General features: G+C 37.2%; 1 protein-coding gene across 1 annotated transcript in view; it reads right to left on the reverse strand.

The window, feature by feature from the left end:
• The window catches only part of LOC113245852 (neurexin-1-beta), an 819012-nt gene extending 802346 nt beyond the window's left edge, over positions 1-16666 (reverse strand). Inside the window, exon 1 of the mRNA XM_044378176.3 lies at positions 16424-16666. Coding sequence (XP_044234111.1) covers positions 16424-16526 — 103 coding nt within the window. The 5' untranslated portion in view covers positions 16527-16666. The remainder of the gene's footprint in view (positions 1-16423) is intronic.
• Between the last annotated feature and the right edge of the window lie 884 nt (positions 16667-17550).

A 17550-nucleotide genomic window follows, 5' to 3' on the forward strand; every position in this document is an offset into this window, starting at 1 on the left:
GAGTATATGAATGAGAACAGAAGGGACAATTTTTAAGACCATCTCAATATGATAAAGCTAAACCTTTAGTGCAACTGATTCATGATACTTCCAAAGAAACTGTATATATGCAGAGTATCAATTTAATGGACAGTTATTTTTGTGTTCGTGTTAATGTGCGTTTGTTTATATTTATAGGAAACAGTCAAAAAGATGGTTAATTATGAAAAAAAAAATAAATGAATTTTTCCCAGGCATTTCTTTCCTGGAAAGATTAAAGTAGGTTATAAATTTCCCCACTTTTCATGCATATCCCAATGTTTAGTGTAGAAGGCTTAGAAGAGTGAAGGGGAGGGAAAGGGGAAAACGGATGGAATAAAAGTTCATTCTGGAATCAGAAATTGATTAGTAAGAAGAGTGATTTTAAGCAATTCATTTTTGGAGAAACTGTCATACCCGACAACTTCCCACAGCTTCCTTCATGAACCTTATTTTTAGTTGAACTAGTAACATAGGAAACAATTAGACATCATCACCAACCTTATCATGCATTAACACCAGTGCAAATTAACTCCTACCACTAAAAATACTCCTTCTCTCTGTCAAAATCTGTGAAGGGTATGACTTACTGCACTTAGAGCATAATTGTGTCTCCCTGGCTGCATAAAACTGACACATAAAAATCAATATTAATTTAAAAAGATCAAAATAAGATACTGCCATATTTTAAAATTTTCTGCTCAACACATCTGTATTATATACTCTTCACCCCATGAAAAAACAATACTGCCAGTATGAGAACAAAATAAAAATGAGTTTCAGAAGTGTGTAATCATTGTGTCCTACAGAAAGTATAAAATGTATCTGACATCTTTTATTTTGTCCTAAAAATTCATGTATTTTAAAAATTTCATTGTTATTACACATTTATTTTAATGCAAAAGTAATGGTGCACCATGTTCTTCTGGTGGCTTTGCACGTGTGTGCCTCAGTCTGTGAAGTCTCATGATACCTCTTTTTCTTTCTATTTTTTCTCCATTTTCCTCATGCTATCTATCTTTCCGCAGGGCACTGTCAATAAAGAAAATGTTAGCAATCCCGGAAAATGTTAGCATCACTGATGTTAGCCGCCATTTACTCTGGAACTCTAACACTAACCATTTCAAACAGGAAATTTAGGGTTGGAGTCTCCATTGTCCTTTCCTGGTCTGGGTCCCAGTTATGCCATCTCTGAGACCTGTGACTCTAAGTGATGTGAAATATTTTATCAACATAAAAACTCATTCAAATAATTCTAGTTCTAACAAGCTGGTGTTCCTATGCCAATGAATATCATGAATTAGTTATATATCACCCAGAAACAAAAAACCAAAAAAAAAAAAAAAAAAGAGAGAGAGAGAGAGAGAGAAATAAAGATGATAAATACATATTGCTCAATCATCTAGTTTAGGTAATTTTATCATTCATCTGGTCCCATTTTAACAATTTATGCTCAGTGTATAGGAAAATGAAGTATAGTTTAAACCTTTTGCTAAATGTTCCAGGAGGAAAGAAATTTACCTTTGAGATTTAAAATATATGTGTATATATACACACACATATTAATATTATATATAAGAAGTGTATATTATTGCATGTAATATATAATATAGTATATATTATAAGCATAATAATATATACAACTTAATTTCTCTACACAAGTGGTTACACGTGGAATATATGGGCTCTGCAGTCAGAATGCTTTGGTTTGGGTTAGAAACCCAAGCCTAGTAATCATAGACAAATTACTTAATCCCAAATTCTCAGTGTTCTAGTCTGTAAATGGCATAATAGTACTTATCTAATAGGTCTCTCGAGAAGACTAAATGTGTGCATAATAAATGGTAAATGCTACTATTAGAAATAATAATGTTGGTAGAACCTTGGATTCACAGACATACAGACAATGATTTCAGCAGATATTCTCCAACACATTACTTGTTTCTACCTTTTTGCTCAAGGTGAGAAAATTTAATTTTCTGAGCTCAGTACACAGACACAAGATCCCCTAATTAGCTAGTGGCATAGATTGGACAAGAGAAACCCTGCTCAAGCTCACTAGAATTTGCTGTAACACATTTCAAAATTGTAGCAGAAAAAGACAAAAACAAAACAAAACAAAAAAACAGCATAAGTAAAGATGGTGATTTCCAAATACTAACTGATATTTTCATTTTGGAAAGAGATGGCAAACACAATTAGAACACTTAAATATCCTTGAAAAGGGTGTGTTTTCTCTTCTTGACAGACCTTGCTTTACTTAGGTGATCTGGTATTTGAACTTGAGTGTAAGTGGTCTCTACCTCCTGTTTTTGATGCTATTGCTTTGTATAATTTAAATCTGAATGTCCTGGTTTCCTTCTAGAAATCAGTGAGCTATATACTTGAAGTCACTGAAATTCAAAAATTGCATACTCTATTGACAGGCTTAATAAGGAGTTGCTAATAGGGGGAAGAAAACTAAATCTAGGGGACTGGTTAGCATTTTTTGTCAGTAAATATTTCAAATAAGAGCATTTCTTGGTTCAGTAGTTTAAGTTAGCTGAGAAATGGGGACATGAAGTTTGGGCAGTTTTTGAAAAAGGAAGGCAACATTTCATGAGCATTAAATACACACCAGATTTAATGCCAAGCATTTTCCATATCAATTCCTTTTTCTGAAAACACAATGAGGAAGGCAATTTGCAGATAAACAAAACAAAACAGTATTATGAGTTCATATGAAAAATGGCAAAAGACATTTAAAAAATCTGAATCCTGTCTAATTGATTCAACTATCATATGATCTTTAAGAAGTTCATTACAGACCCATCTTTTGCCTTGTTTCCTTATTGAAAACCCTAAAATTCTTTTTGGTGTTAAATACTAATCTACCTTGAACAAGAGTATAGAAATAACTACTTTATACTGAATTTTAGTCAACAGCAAAGCGTTTGATAGCAAATTTCCAGGGATTTACACCTTTGTAAGAAAATACAGATTAATGAAAACAGAAACAATTTCTTCCCTCACAGAAATGTCATATACTCACTAGTCCTGGACCTAATTTTAACTCAAGATTGCCCTTATACCAGAGCCAACACAAAACTGGAGTCTTTATTGGCACTGTAACTGTGAGGGGTTGGTATTGTCATGCGCACTGAGCCTTTTCTTCTACATGTAATTTGTTTTCACATCTCTTGAGAATATTTATGTACCATTCAAAACTTGAACTATGCAATTTAGAAGATAGTACTTATAAAATGTAAGCTATGTTTTTATAGTCAGAAGAACTATATATCTCTGTACAATAAAAAGCAATAATGATATAGATGCTATTATACTTAGTTTCTAGTACTTTGATTAAAACAATAACATTTAATAATGAATCTAGGAAGATAATATTTATAAAATAAGAAATCTCCAATCTGGAAAGACAAAAAAAAAAGTATGAACACCATTTAAGAGCACAGGGAACCTTGGAGACTTTTCTCAAAGCTGTTCATATCCCCAAATAGGAATAACCAACAAGTTACATTAGGAAATATTTTATTTCTAGTAATAGTAACAATAATACTAGAAGACAACATTATTAATAATCAAGGGTATTTTTGTTGAGACTCTATTAAATCTGAAGCATTAGGCTTAGCACTTGCCATCCATTTCTACTGACCTTCATAAAACCCATTTTGCCCATTTTATAGGTGAGTAAATTAAGGTCCAGACTAGTTACATGATTCCTTAAAGCAAAATTCAAGTACAGAGAGGTTACCTATTTAATTGTCTTGCTCTGAGCTGTAGATTATGAACATATTTTCATAATACTTTGATTATAGTTAACGAGACTAAAAAAATGCTCTTCTCTTGTTGCAAAATAAATACATGCTTAGCAAAGAATGTTAAAGGCAGCATGGAGTAGTGCAGGATAAAATGAATTTGCTTTTAAAATTATAGCAATAAAAGCATACAAAGGAATTTTTCCTGAATCCAAGAGGTTTAACTGAATCATAATTTTCTGACTGAATCACTTGCTATTTCTTTATCCATTGCTTCATGCTTCATGCATCACATCCCATCCTCTAAATGAAAAGCAACTACAGGCAGGCAGGCACGCCCCAACTGAATATGTGGCTGGAAGGCATGCAGCATCCTGGTTAATTAGACAGCCTTCAGAAACCAACCAGCATGGTGGAATCCTAGCTCCGTCACTCGCTAGCTATGCAACTTTGGGCAAGATACTTAATCCCCCTAAATCTCTGCTACTCCTCCGTAAAATGAAGTTGATAATGGTATCTACGTAAAACTGTTCTTACTAGGATTAAATAAGATAATACAAGTGAAGAGCCAGCACAGTACCTGGCCCCTGATAAGTGCACAGCAAATTACAGATACGTTACATTTACGGCCGCCCCTTTGGGGTTCAGAAGGAACTGCCTTAACTTTTTCCTCCACAAGTGCTAAGTGTCACTGCGAAGTGTCTTCTATTTCTTTCATTTCTTTCCCTTCATTTTTCTCTTTCCATTAAGGAACTGAAATCTAATTTGAACATGGCTTCCCTCTTTCTGTCTTGCCATAGCCAATCATGCCTGAATTCACCACAGGGTTAACAGATCGTGGTGGGAAACACGGGAGTGAGAAACACCTAGACAGAAAGACAGGCTCCCCCCCTCCCTCTCATTGACAAAGGCCAGCCTCCTCCCTGCTCAGATCAGAGGAGCATCCAGCAGTGACTTGAACCTAGGGAAATCCCATTCCAATTCCTGAGTGATGACATTTTTCCCCCCTGGCAAAATTGTATTTCTAAATCAACTTCACCATAGGGGTGTCTGGATGGCTCAGTCGGTAAAGGGTGAAGCGTCTGACTCTTGATTTCGGCTCAGGTCATGATCTTGGGGTCATGAGATCCAGACTGGGCTCCATGCTCAGCAGGGGTGGGGTGTCTGCTTGAGATTCTCTCTCTCTCCCCTTCTCCCTCTGCCCCTCCCCACTGTCTGAAATAAGTAAATAAATCTTTTAAAAAAATCAACTTTGCTACAGAAAAATTGATATGCAAAGTTGCTAAGTTCTGTGGTTGTTGTACCATACTAACTGCCTCAGGGGCATTAAGGGTTAAGGAGGCTTTCAAGAGAACACTGGCCTGAGGAACAAAAGACAGAGTATACTATTGTATCAGTGAAAAAAATGATGTGAGTTTCGAGCAACCAGTTCACAAAAGCACTTTTGAAACAAGCCATTCCGAGACTGGGGGCTGGTTTTCCTTTTTCTGTTGTTGTTGGCTGGGCCCTTGCTGGTCACTAGAGGGGTGCTATGCGTCGTCTCTCTTATCAGAGGCTCTTACTGCTCAGTTCTGAAATCAGGATACATTTCAAGGGCAGAAGCATATTCTCCTCCACTCCTACAGTATCTACAGAGAAAGTGTCTAGAAATGAAAAAGACCATTTTAAGAGCTGATCAATATCCTGTTGTAGAAGACAGATGAGGGCAGTGGGTTGGAAGCAGAATTAAAAGAGAGAGAGAGAGAGAGAGAGAGAGAGAGAGAGAGATGGGGAATAGCTGAACACTGCACAGCTGGCTTCCTTAATCCAACTGGGGTGGCCAGAGACGGTTTACGCTTCTTTGAGAATAAGGAGAGTGAACTCCAGGAAATGTATTCATGAATACAAATGAACCTAACCAATAGACTTCCCTTACACGCTTTGTGTTTCAGAGTACATTATTAGATGAAGCAAGACAGAGACTGGCATTAGACAGTATAGCTTTGATACACACGCTTATGCAGTAGGTCATTTACGCTCACATAAATCCGAAAAAGATAACCATACCTCGAAAGTGGCTTTGCACACAGGCCACTGACCTCTAGTTAGTTTTTCTGAAGAACTTCTTCCCTGACGTTGAGTTTACTTGGTACATTCTTGGCAGCCGGGATAGGAGTTGGGGGGATAAGGCAAATGGGAGGGCAGGAAGGAAACAGACTGTTCGTGCCTAGAGTGATGTCCCTAGAGTGATGTCTCTCAATTCCCACAGATTTCTCTGTGGATGTGTGGTGGGAACAGACTTCTCCCCTTTTATGTAATTTTTATCTTTTATCTCTTTCTTGGCACAATGTAATGAGCAGCATCTGCTAGATTGTTGAAGGTTCTATCTTCTACCTTGGTCTTCCTTTAATTCTGTTTCATCTTACCCAAGCCAATCTAGATGGTGGAATTCCAAGTTTGATTTAGACATCAAAGACAGTGAGGCTATATCTGACATATCTTGCCTTCTCCTTCTAACAGACTTTAATAACTCTTCTTGAGGCAGGTCAAGATTCTACTGTCTTTGGTAATTTTCTCTACTTCATTATTCATGAAGAGGCTTTTTTTTTTTTCCCCTTAAGGTTTTATTTATTTGAGAGAGACCGAGAGAAAGAACGAGAGCAGGGTGAGGGTCAGAGTGAGAGGAAGACGCTGCTGAGCGGAAGCCTGACCAGGGACTCGATCCCAGGACCCCAGCATTATGACCTGAGCTGAAGGCAGACGCTTAACCAACTGAGCCACCCAGATGCCCCCATGAAGAGGCTTTTTTACACAGGTCACAAGATAAACACTTCCATGTGCTAATCTGCTAATCCCTAATGATGATTATTTCATTTAATCCTATGAACAAATCAGGTAGGCTAATCACTGGCACCATTTTACAGATGAGGAAACTGACATACAGGTGGCTGAGCAACTCACATAAGACTTCTAGTCAGGAAGGAGGAGGTGCCTTTGGGATGTGAACCCAGAGTCCATCTCATCAACAGTGTCCTGGCTACTGCCGAACACCATTACCTCTGCTATGGCCACCGACAGTCTCCTTTTTTGAGCTGTACCTACTATGTACCAGACACATTAAGGATTTTGTAAGCATCGTGTCACTTAATTTTCAAAATAATACAATCAGGTAGGCATTGTCTCCATTGACAGATAAAGAAATAGAGGTTTGTTTGGTGTCGGTGGGTTGTCAGAAGTCACACATCTAGTAAGTAATGCAACCAAGACTGGAACCAATGTTTCTCTGATTTGAAAGGCATCCCATTCTGGCCCTCTGTAATGATGCCACCCAACTACCCCTGAAAATACCTTACGCCTCCTTTAGCACACTGCGCAGCTTGGATGAGTTTAAATGGCAATTGTGATTATGCATCGCTGCATTGCTAATATCCCTATGAATAAAAGTCTACTTGATTTTCATTTAACCTCAAAAGAATCTGATTACAAAATAACCATTGAAGAATTATTGGCAATTATGTTCTGTAATTATGGCTCCTGTTAATGTCATTAGTGTGCAGCCTTTCATATTTAGTCCTATTAATTAATCCCCATAAGCACAGAAAGTTATAATCAATACAACAAAGGCTCCATGGTAAATTATAAATAATCCCCAAATCCCTCAGACACTTTTCAAGGCTCCTTCTGTTTCTTTGGTTAGGACACATTTAGTTTGGGGGCTGGAAGAGTCTGTGGAAACCGATAGCTCCTCACCCAGAATTACCTATCTCACTAATGTACCTAATTAGGCAAATGCTTAAAATTGGAGTCCCAACTGCCACCGACAACTATAAATTCCTGGAGGGCAATAAAAATAATTAACACTTGAGTCAAGAGATGCCCCAAATCAGATATACAACTTTTCAGTTCTCAGAGCAATATACTGCTTCAGATAACACCTATTGTCAGTGAATGTCTGGATTCAGTTTTGTTGGAGTTGAATACAGCAAGTGTGTCTAATCTTGAAAGTCCTCAAAGAAGATTCCTGATGGCTCAATCGCACAGAGAAGCAAAGCGAACAGGCATACTGACAGTGATGCTAGAAATGAACCCTTTACGAAAAACTGGTCTCTGAATCTTGTTTTCAAAATCTCCCAATCCATCCTCAGATTTTCTTCCACACGTTTTATCAAAGATCTACATCAGGACACAGTGGATTTTTTAAATGGTTAGATTTGTATATTCATCCGAGAAAACTACTACTATTGTTGTCCAAAGACACAACGTGCTGCCTCAGAAGTGATCCATTTCGAGAAAATGTGTCATGACAATCCACTCTGCCTCATCGAAAACTAAACCAGTGGCTTCTGAGGCCCTGATCTATGCAAGAGAGTCTAGAATTCCATGGATCCCATTATTGTTGTTACATTGGACAAAGGTCAGCACCTATTCCCTCTTGGCATCCCACGTCCTTTCCTGATTCCATTCCTGCACTGGATGATTTCCCAGGAGTTAGTGCATAACCCTCAGCAGCTGCCTGGCCTCAGAAACAATGTGGGAGGAAGAAACAGAGGCTCAGAATAAATAATACTTGATCAGAGCATCATCGCATCAGTATAACAGAGAACACGGTCCTCTTTAAATAATTCAAAGAGAGAAATACTATGACAATTTTAGATTGCAATCCATAAATTGGATTCTTTAGAGAAATAACTGTTACTGGCCATTCAGAAAAATTAGTTTGTAAAATTATAATATTTAAGATGTGGAAATAACCTTAAAGGTCACCTGAAGCCCACCGTCCATCTCACAAATGATGGAGCAGAGATTCAGAAAAGGTAAGTAACTTGTCCAAGGGGACCCAGGAAAATGATGGTTAAAATGTGACTGGAACTGATACATCTTAACCATGCCACCTGCCACCACTCTCAAACTAAATGGTTAGTTCATTTTTAAAAGTTTATCATAGAGAATGATAATAGGCACAATCTTAGATTTATGACTTTAAAATGCTAGATTCTGGGGCACCTGGTGGCTCGGGCGATTAAGCGTCTGTCTTTGGCTCATGTCATGATCCCAAGGTCCTGGGATCGAGTCCTGCATCGGGCTCCTTGCTCAGCGGAGAGTCTGCTTCTCCCTCTACCTATTGCTCCCCCTGCTTGTGCTCTCTCTCTGACAAATAAGTAAAATCTTTAAAAAAATTTAAAAAATAAAATGCTTGATTCCATCCTAACACCACCAACACAGTCATCATTAACACTGATTCTCCACACTGTCGACATCCAGAATTAGGGGAGTGTGACCTAAAATACCACCCATACATGTGGACAGGAGATTTTACCAAGCACTGAAGTCCATATTCTAATGTTGGTCTTATACAAACTAAAATAATGATGATGATGATGATGATGATGATGATGACAGATAATAATGGCAGGAAGATACAATATTTTATGGTAGAACTTGTTGCATAATATTGGGAGTCCTTACCTAACCTGCAGTTATTTTTTAAAAATTCATATTTAGTGGCTTCCACAGTGTTTCACTTTATTTTTGGTTTGTATTAGTTATCATTAATTGAAAAAAAAATTTAAAAGTTCACATCAAACCTGACTGCTCTTTTCTTATAGGTAGCTCACTAGATGTTGGGCAACACAGAAAAGGGGCTAAGGAAGGGAAGAGAGGGAACACCAAAACATCCCTCCCCTGTGGGCTCAGCAGTGTTTGCCTAGCACCACCACCAAAATTCCTGTACAAGCAGTTCTTCTAACCACCACCAAAGCACCAACACAAGTTAGTCACTCTAAATGAATGTATCTCCTTGACATGACAATCCTCACCTTTCTAGTTTCAAGGGAAATGAATAAATGTTCAGAATGTCACACTCAACAACTCTCCTTAGTAAAGCAAAATATGTAGAGGACACATGTTCCTTCATGTATAATGCCATGTAATCTGCCCTTTGTCTGCTCTATGTACTCTTTTTTAATAGGTTGCTACACATTAGGAACAAATTTTGAGATAATAAGACAAAAAAATACATTCTGATTTAGGAAGAACTGGAACAGAGAGTTGGCAGAGCAAGAGTAAGGTCTACCTAAAGGTTCTGAAAGAGGGGTCACACATGCCAAGCTGGGCCTGTGATGGCCATGCAGGTTTTGGAGGTAATGTTTCTTGTGAGCTGTTCAATCACATTAATTCACACTTATAGAACTGTTCTCATAGTTTGAGTAAATAAGAGGTTACTACCTGAATAGTGAGCCCATTAGACACTATTGTACGCAGTTGGGATTATGAACGGTAAGTACATTCGTGCTTTCCTTTGAAGGTAGGACTGAGTTGGCGAAGTACACTCTCTTAGAGAAAGAATTCTTGAGGGCCTGATTTCCTCTGCCCCCAGAGTAGGGCTGGTACAGACACTAGGGAATATAAACTTCAAGCAATGGCAGCAGAACCCAGTGTCTGTGTAAGACTGTCTTGCACAGGAATTAACGAAGCTCCCTAGCAAGCCTGCAGAAGGCTGCAATTCCCAGAGCAGAAACAGGATGCATCCCACATAACACCTTTTGTAGGTACAAGGCTTGGTTCAGCACATAGTTGGTGCTCCTTGCGTGAGCAAAGAGGTGGAAACACGTGCACAGTCCTCAGCTTTAATGAGATCTCTAGCATGAGAGAGTAGAAGCTTCTCTGTTCAGCTTTCTAACATCTGATTTGCCAGGCTTCCTGGCCAGGAAGGAGAGAGAAAAATAATCATACAATTAAATGAGACATTTTCCAGACAAAAGAGGCACTTAGAACATGACTCACTTAAGCAAAACTTCCCACAGGTGCCACTTCTCCACGATGCTTAAGAGAAGAGTCCATCAGACCAGTTCTGGAAAACTGAGGGCTGAAGTCTCCCACACTGCGTTATCACCCAGCATGGCGCCAGGCAAATAGTAAGAACCAGGAAACAGTTACCAAATTGAAATGAAACCCAGTGTGCCCACTTCAGAACAGTTACCCTGAGCACAGAATCTCGTAACGTGCTAGTTTATATATAGCTTGTTAAAAATGTTCATTCAGACTCAAACAGCCCCTTTTAGCATTGTTAGATTTAATCCAACTGAACTATTTTTAAATCAGCCAAGGAAATAAACTCAGATAAATAAACAATAGGTAAAAGAGCCTCCAAATCCTCAAGAAACAACAGTTCTTTGGCCTATCATCTCCACTTTTACAATTATTTCTTTCCTCCAAGGTTCACAACACTTCGCCTTCTGACGATATAAATACACCGCGCAGGGTATTAACCTCTGCCAATGGAAATAAAACTATAATTGATTTGGTTCTGTGATTATTTAACGTATAAACATGTGCTCATTGAGAAAAATGATGTCTGGACAACTGACATTGCATTTCTGCCAAATACCAAGCTGATGTTCATAAAATCTTACTGGAGAGCACCCAATGCTAACTATAGGATTTCAAACTGCTGATTTGCAGAGATGAATCACAAAGCAATCTACATTGTGTGGCTAATCAGAATTCTCATCCTTACCCATGCTCTGAAAAGAAGCCTAAATTTTTTATTTGGAAGCCACTCTGGAAAGCTTTCATTAATTTACATTTCAGAACAGATTTCTCCCCATTATGTGTATTCAACTAAAGGCCTATTAAACACAACACCATGATAAAAGTGAACAAATAGCAGGTTTTTCCAAGGCATCCATTTTATTTTATTCCAGAATCCAGAGACATTGAAAATTCAGGGATTGCTGTAATATTTAGAATGTCTGGAGGACTGGAAAGAATTAGTAATAATTTAGTGATCCCTAAGCCTCTGCAATTTGTTTGAAATATGTAAGACAAACGAGTCCATGTTCCTTAATACTGCCCCAAATTAAGGAATGTAATATTTGGTAGTTAGATGTATTTAATTTTAATTTAAAAGTCATCTTGGTATACTCATCACAGAAATCCTATTTAACTGAATCCTATTACAATGTACACGGTTTACTTATTACACTTCATCAGAGGAAAAATATACATGTCCCAAAACTGGCATTGTTCAATCTAGGTGTTAATTTGTTTGTTTGCTTAATAAGCTTATAGGTTTAGTATTATTTTAGCTTTGTGAAATATATGTAAAGTCTTTTCCCTCTCCCTTTAATATTTTGGGAAAAATATTTTATTAGGGTTTTTGAGATAGCTAAGACTGTAGAGAAAAATAAGATACAATAAAATAAGGCTGAAATGGTATACTTCTCATTATTTTATATCTAGACAGGAGAGGAACAGGTTTTGAGGAAATCGCAAATGGGAAATAGATGTGTTGAGCGTGTTGAATAGGGAAGGCTCCCAGTAAAAACAAACAAAATGCCTCACAGCCTCTCCATTACGGCCAACACAAAAGGAGAAAAGGGAACGACAGCATTATGGGCAGTCTACAGACAACTAAATCACTCCCATGCACATCTTGATTTTCAGTCCCGCTGGCAGCGGAGGCTCAGGGACTACAGCACCCTCTTACAGGCCTGCTTCACATGATGTACTGTAATTATTAGCAGCATTATTATGACCATTTCCAGTTATCTTTTCTTATCTCTCTCCTGAAGCTGTTACAAGAAGACACTGCCTGAACAGGGAAGGAAACAAGTACCCAGATAGGTTAATGTAGGAAAAACCGAATGTTTTCAGGCAACTTTATGAGACTGATTAGGTAAGGGAACAGAAAGAAGAAAATGATTATATCATGTTCCATGAACTCCGACAAGTTAATCCCTAAGTGGGAGAATTTTTTTACAACTGCAAATTTCTGAGTATAAAGTGTGACTGACAAGCCACAAACATAAATTAGTGAAACCAAAAGGAAATCATTCGGTAGCTCATTATTTTACCATTTTCCACATTTCGATAAATTCACAATGACAAGTTGGGTTTTAAGGGGAATTCCTAAAAGTATTAATGTACTGGTTTAACTGAAAAATAAAATAATATTTCAGGAAAATAAATAGTTTTGATAAACATATTAAATTCAGATATACCATAAAAGGAAAATAGGTAGGTGATTCATTTACTATTCATTTGAGATTTCCTAGATTATAAAAGTAAAAAGAGCCTGTTCTCTTTAAAAGACAAAGGGAATGTTATTTAGTGGTTTGGTAATCAGGCCAGTTTGTGGGATCATTGATCTTTTGATTAGATATTGGTCTCATTTCTAAGTGATTTTACTATTACAGTATGATCTTAGTTCATCGTACTTATACACACATTCTCCTATTATTTATTAAAAATAAGTTTAGAGCTAAAAACATTGTATTACACATTTAAAAATCTCTTAAGAGGGTAGATCTAATATTAAGCATTTTTACCACAATAAAATAAGATAAATGACTAGAAAAAATCTTACAGTAAATTTATAGAAGACTAAATTTAACATCCCACAATTATTAACACAAAGGGAAGTGAAGAATCAACTGCTTTTTCTTCCACCCCCAATCAATCATCTCCTTGCCCTTGAAAATGTCAGAATTTTCTGTATGTCATATAAAATGGTATGGGATATGAATTATCAGGAAAATTCCCCTCATTATCTATTTCATTTTGTAATATGAACACAGCCCATATTTATAACTATAAATTCAAAGGGAAATGCTTAAAATATACATCAGCCTAGAGTAATCTAAGCATATTGCTTTGCTATGGTTCCATTTCAAGAGTGAATATCAAGATGTAGTCCACTGTGCCGAAAGCCTCTAGCTTTCCAAAAACTGAAAGCCTTTGCCAATAAATCACAACTGTTTTGCCATATGCCTCTTTGTTCTGCCAAGCATTCCAGCCTGTTCTACTTTTAAGCAAATTTCATTATATTGTAGCTCAGAGCAATGCTCATTAAAAAGTATTACTGAAAAATGTCAAGTTGTTTTTATATAGAAACTGGAATTTATTTTCTACTGAAAAGTCAGATATTTATTGAACACAAGACATTTTTAAAACGTTGATCTCATTTCACGAGTCACTTCGAAAATTGTCAGTCTCTATCTTGATTGTGAGGATTCGAGTTGCCACACAATGATTGTCTAAAGCACTTTCTGTCTTGCACCAGGTAACTTTCACTAGTATCTCCTGTGTGTGCAGACCAACCATTACTTTTTTGCAGCTGACCTCATCTCATTATTTGTGGAAAATCTCTTCCCTGTTTCTTCACACTCGTATTCATCTTCTTCTTGATCAATCTGCCTATTTTCCTGTCTCCCAGCCAGAGTCTAATAATGCCCCACTGTAGTGATATGTTAGGTGACTATAAACTCCATTATAGCCTATTCACTTTAGGTAGTATGATATGGTCCAAGTAAAACTAGACTAGAAATCTCACCTCCCCCACTTTTAGATATGTGACCCTCAATAAGCCACTTAACCTTTGGAATCTCAGCTTCCTCGTTTGTAAAGTGGGCGACTACATATCCTATCCTGCTTTTTGAGTCCAGTTTGTGAGCACGAAATTCAGCAATGCATGTTCCAACATTACATAACTGATTTACCACAAGCCAAACACAAAACCAGAGCTTCACTTGGAAGCCACGCTCCTTCCTAAGGAACTATTTTTCTTTCTCTTCAGATAGCAAGACTCACTGGCTGTAACAGCCTGTGATTCAAGAAAGATGGGATTAATCTTTATTACCTACTGTAACTAAGTTTAGCTTTGATTCTAATTGCAATGAAGATTCACAAAATGTTGGGCTTGAAAAAAAGAGAGGGAAGCCATTCTTGCTTCCTCTGAGAAGAAAGAATGCTTTCAATCCCCTGAGGAAAATCAGATATACTCAAACTGGGCCGCACTATACATGTAAACTAACAATAACAACAACAATAAAAATAATAATTATTACTAATACAATTATTCTTGAATTCCAGGCCAAATTACTCTCTGAAGATTCCTGAGGCTTTCCAAAAATGAGAGCCAGTCCTGGAGGGGACTGTATTCATGCTGTGAGGCTGCCTTTACTCTAATATATTACATTTTTATGCAGTAAAATTAGGATAAAATGGAAATCGAGGTCATTTTTAATGTGAAAGATGTGGCAAAAAGGTATCTAGTGGGTCAGCAGGGGATGGCAGAGGAGTGGGATGAGAAAGAGCTGGCTTATTTAATTTTATTTGCTTAAATGTTTATGAAGAGACAGAGCAGAAATGTGAGTTAGGTGTCTGCAGAAAATCCTCAGGCCTTTCTTTGCACTTCTTTTTGCTACAATCTCTTTCCTTCCCACAGGGATCTATCTCCAATATTGTCTTATTTCCTTAGCAATGAGAAAATGGAGGTTGGCCAAATCATCCATCATGAGACTGTCACCCCTGTTCTCCAGGTATGGCTTCACCTAAAATAAAATTGTAAGTTTCCATCTCACAAATACAGGGATGGTAGTAAAGCTCCCAGTAAAGCAATACATAGTCTGGATGCCAGTATACAAATAATGGTCATTGAAGTAAATTAAACAGGATTTGTTTAGAAAGAACTCAAACACAATGACAAAACAAACAAAAAACAAAACAAAACAAAAAACCCACTGAAACTCCGCTAGATGCATAAAAGTCACTTTCAACATTCCATTAAGTGATATTTACCAAGAGCATGAAATTGTTCATACCCTTTGTCCTATTAATTCACATCAGGAAATCTATTCTAAAGGAATACAGACAGTGTTGTTTGCACTGCAGAATTATCTACAAAGGTAAAGTTTTGGAAACAACCAAAATAACCAGCAATAATACAAGAGTAATATTAATGCATTTATGTAAAGAATAGGCAGTTAATTTTTTTAAAAAGTTATTGGAATAGAAAAATATTCTGATATGTTAAAATCAACATGATCTCAAAATTTTTTGTTTACATTATACACATAGAAAGATCAGGACATAAAATCAAGACCAGCAGTATTGGAATTATAGATGCTTTTTTACCTTCCGTCCTAGAGCACTTTTTGTAAGTTCCTAATAAAATTAATAAATATTATATCATACATATAATCCATACATGTTGGATATTTATGTGTCAAAACTGAAAGCCTCATCTTATCTGGCAGTCTTTGAAAGATGTCTGTGTTGCTGTAGCTAAAGAATGCTTTAAAGAAAAGAATCCCGGCATACTAACGTGAGAGACCTTGTTTTGTTTTTAAAAGGGATGGTTTTCTTGGTGACACTCTGAAGTCAGTCATTTTCCTCCCGAATGACAGGATTTCTGTATTCAAGTGCTAGTGTGTGGAGACAAACAGCACCTCTCAACTGTGCAGAGAAGCACATTCCGTAACCAACGACTGGATTCCACAGAAATTAAAGAACCCTTAGTCCGGCCACAGGGACTTGAGCTAAACAGAAACAGTGACAGAATCTGTAAAACAAGGCTTATGGCACATACATAGAACAGCACATAAAAGGACCATCTGTGGAAGAGGCAACAATAAAGAGCTCAGGAGAGACTGCAGCAGGAAAAGGACCTCACACTTTTGGTATTGATTTTGCAACCAGACAAACCCTGGCACAAGCCAATAACTTAACACTAAAGAAATAGAGAACAAGTCTTACATCGCTCATTACATATACAAAACACCCCTTAAAAAAATCCCAATAAAGTACTTCATCACAAGTGGCTTGGTAAGTGATGCCTGAGTAGTATCGTTAATACCGGAATATAGTATAGTAATACCGGGTAAACCTACCAGTTGCCTTGTCAGTAGAACGGTCTAATGGTCTCCAAATGGGCGTGCCCACGAAAAAGTCGAAGGCAACAAAACCACTGGCCTTCAAGACAGGAGGTAGCATTTGAGGTCTCACTATTGCCAACTGGATCCTCTTTCCAATATTACCCCATAAGATCTGCTATGCTCACAAGGGAGACAGGCAGAAAAAAATATGGTACTATTTTCATTCTCTAACTTGAAGAAATCTATGTACTTTTAGAATGGAACGGACAGCTCTCTTGCACTGCTTTATTGCAGATGTGTCTGTGGAATTTGCAGTTGGAGGAGATTAGTGAGGTCCTTATCCACCAGGGAACTTCGAGTTTCTCTAAAACTAAAACAAGAAACTAAAATAGTTTAACCAACTCAGGACCAGACACAACACTTGAATGCAAATGTCCCTTTCCTAGACTCAAACATGTTGGGTTTTCTTTCCCTTATGCTTCATATCAGTTTACGGCAGAGCAGCAATTATGATGCTTAGAATTGTTGACCTTTATTTAATAGCTGACTCCCTAGTGACCAAGATTAATTAGTTAAAAAACTAAATCTAGATGCTAATGAAAAGTAAAGACTTATTTATCATTTAATGCAATGGAATTTTATTCTTTAAAGAGTGAGAAACAAGGGTTGATTATATCTTCCTTCTTATGAGCTATTTTTAAAATAACCACTATTCTGTCCCTTTCTCCCCACCCCAAAATGAATTAGGTTGGTGGCATTTTTTGCTGTTAATATGGTCCTTTTTCCTTTTGGTCACATAGGTCATGCAGACCAATTTCATGTTTGGAAATAAAAACTATAAGGAAACAAACCACTTTTTAGAGCTCTCACTCATCCCTTCTCACCAAACTAATCACAAAGTTGTGCTTCCAAGACAGCCACATAATAGGAGTGTGGTCTATTCTAAGATGAGGATTCCTTCCAAGCCAGTTTGGAGCTAATTTACCTGGCTGATTGATGATTGAAATTTCATCCCATAAAATGATTGTTGCCTAAGGGAAGGTATCACAAAACTATGTTCAAGGGTTTATTAGAGTTATTCATTAACATGAAGATTATGAGCAAACCCAAAATAAAAAGAAGTTATTGATTCTTGGCAAAAG

This window comes from Ursus arctos, unplaced genomic scaffold (genome assembly GCF_023065955.2).
Source record: "Ursus arctos isolate Adak ecotype North America unplaced genomic scaffold, UrsArc2.0 scaffold_8, whole genome shotgun sequence".
NCBI lineage: Eukaryota > Metazoa > Chordata > Mammalia > Carnivora > Ursidae > Ursus > Ursus arctos.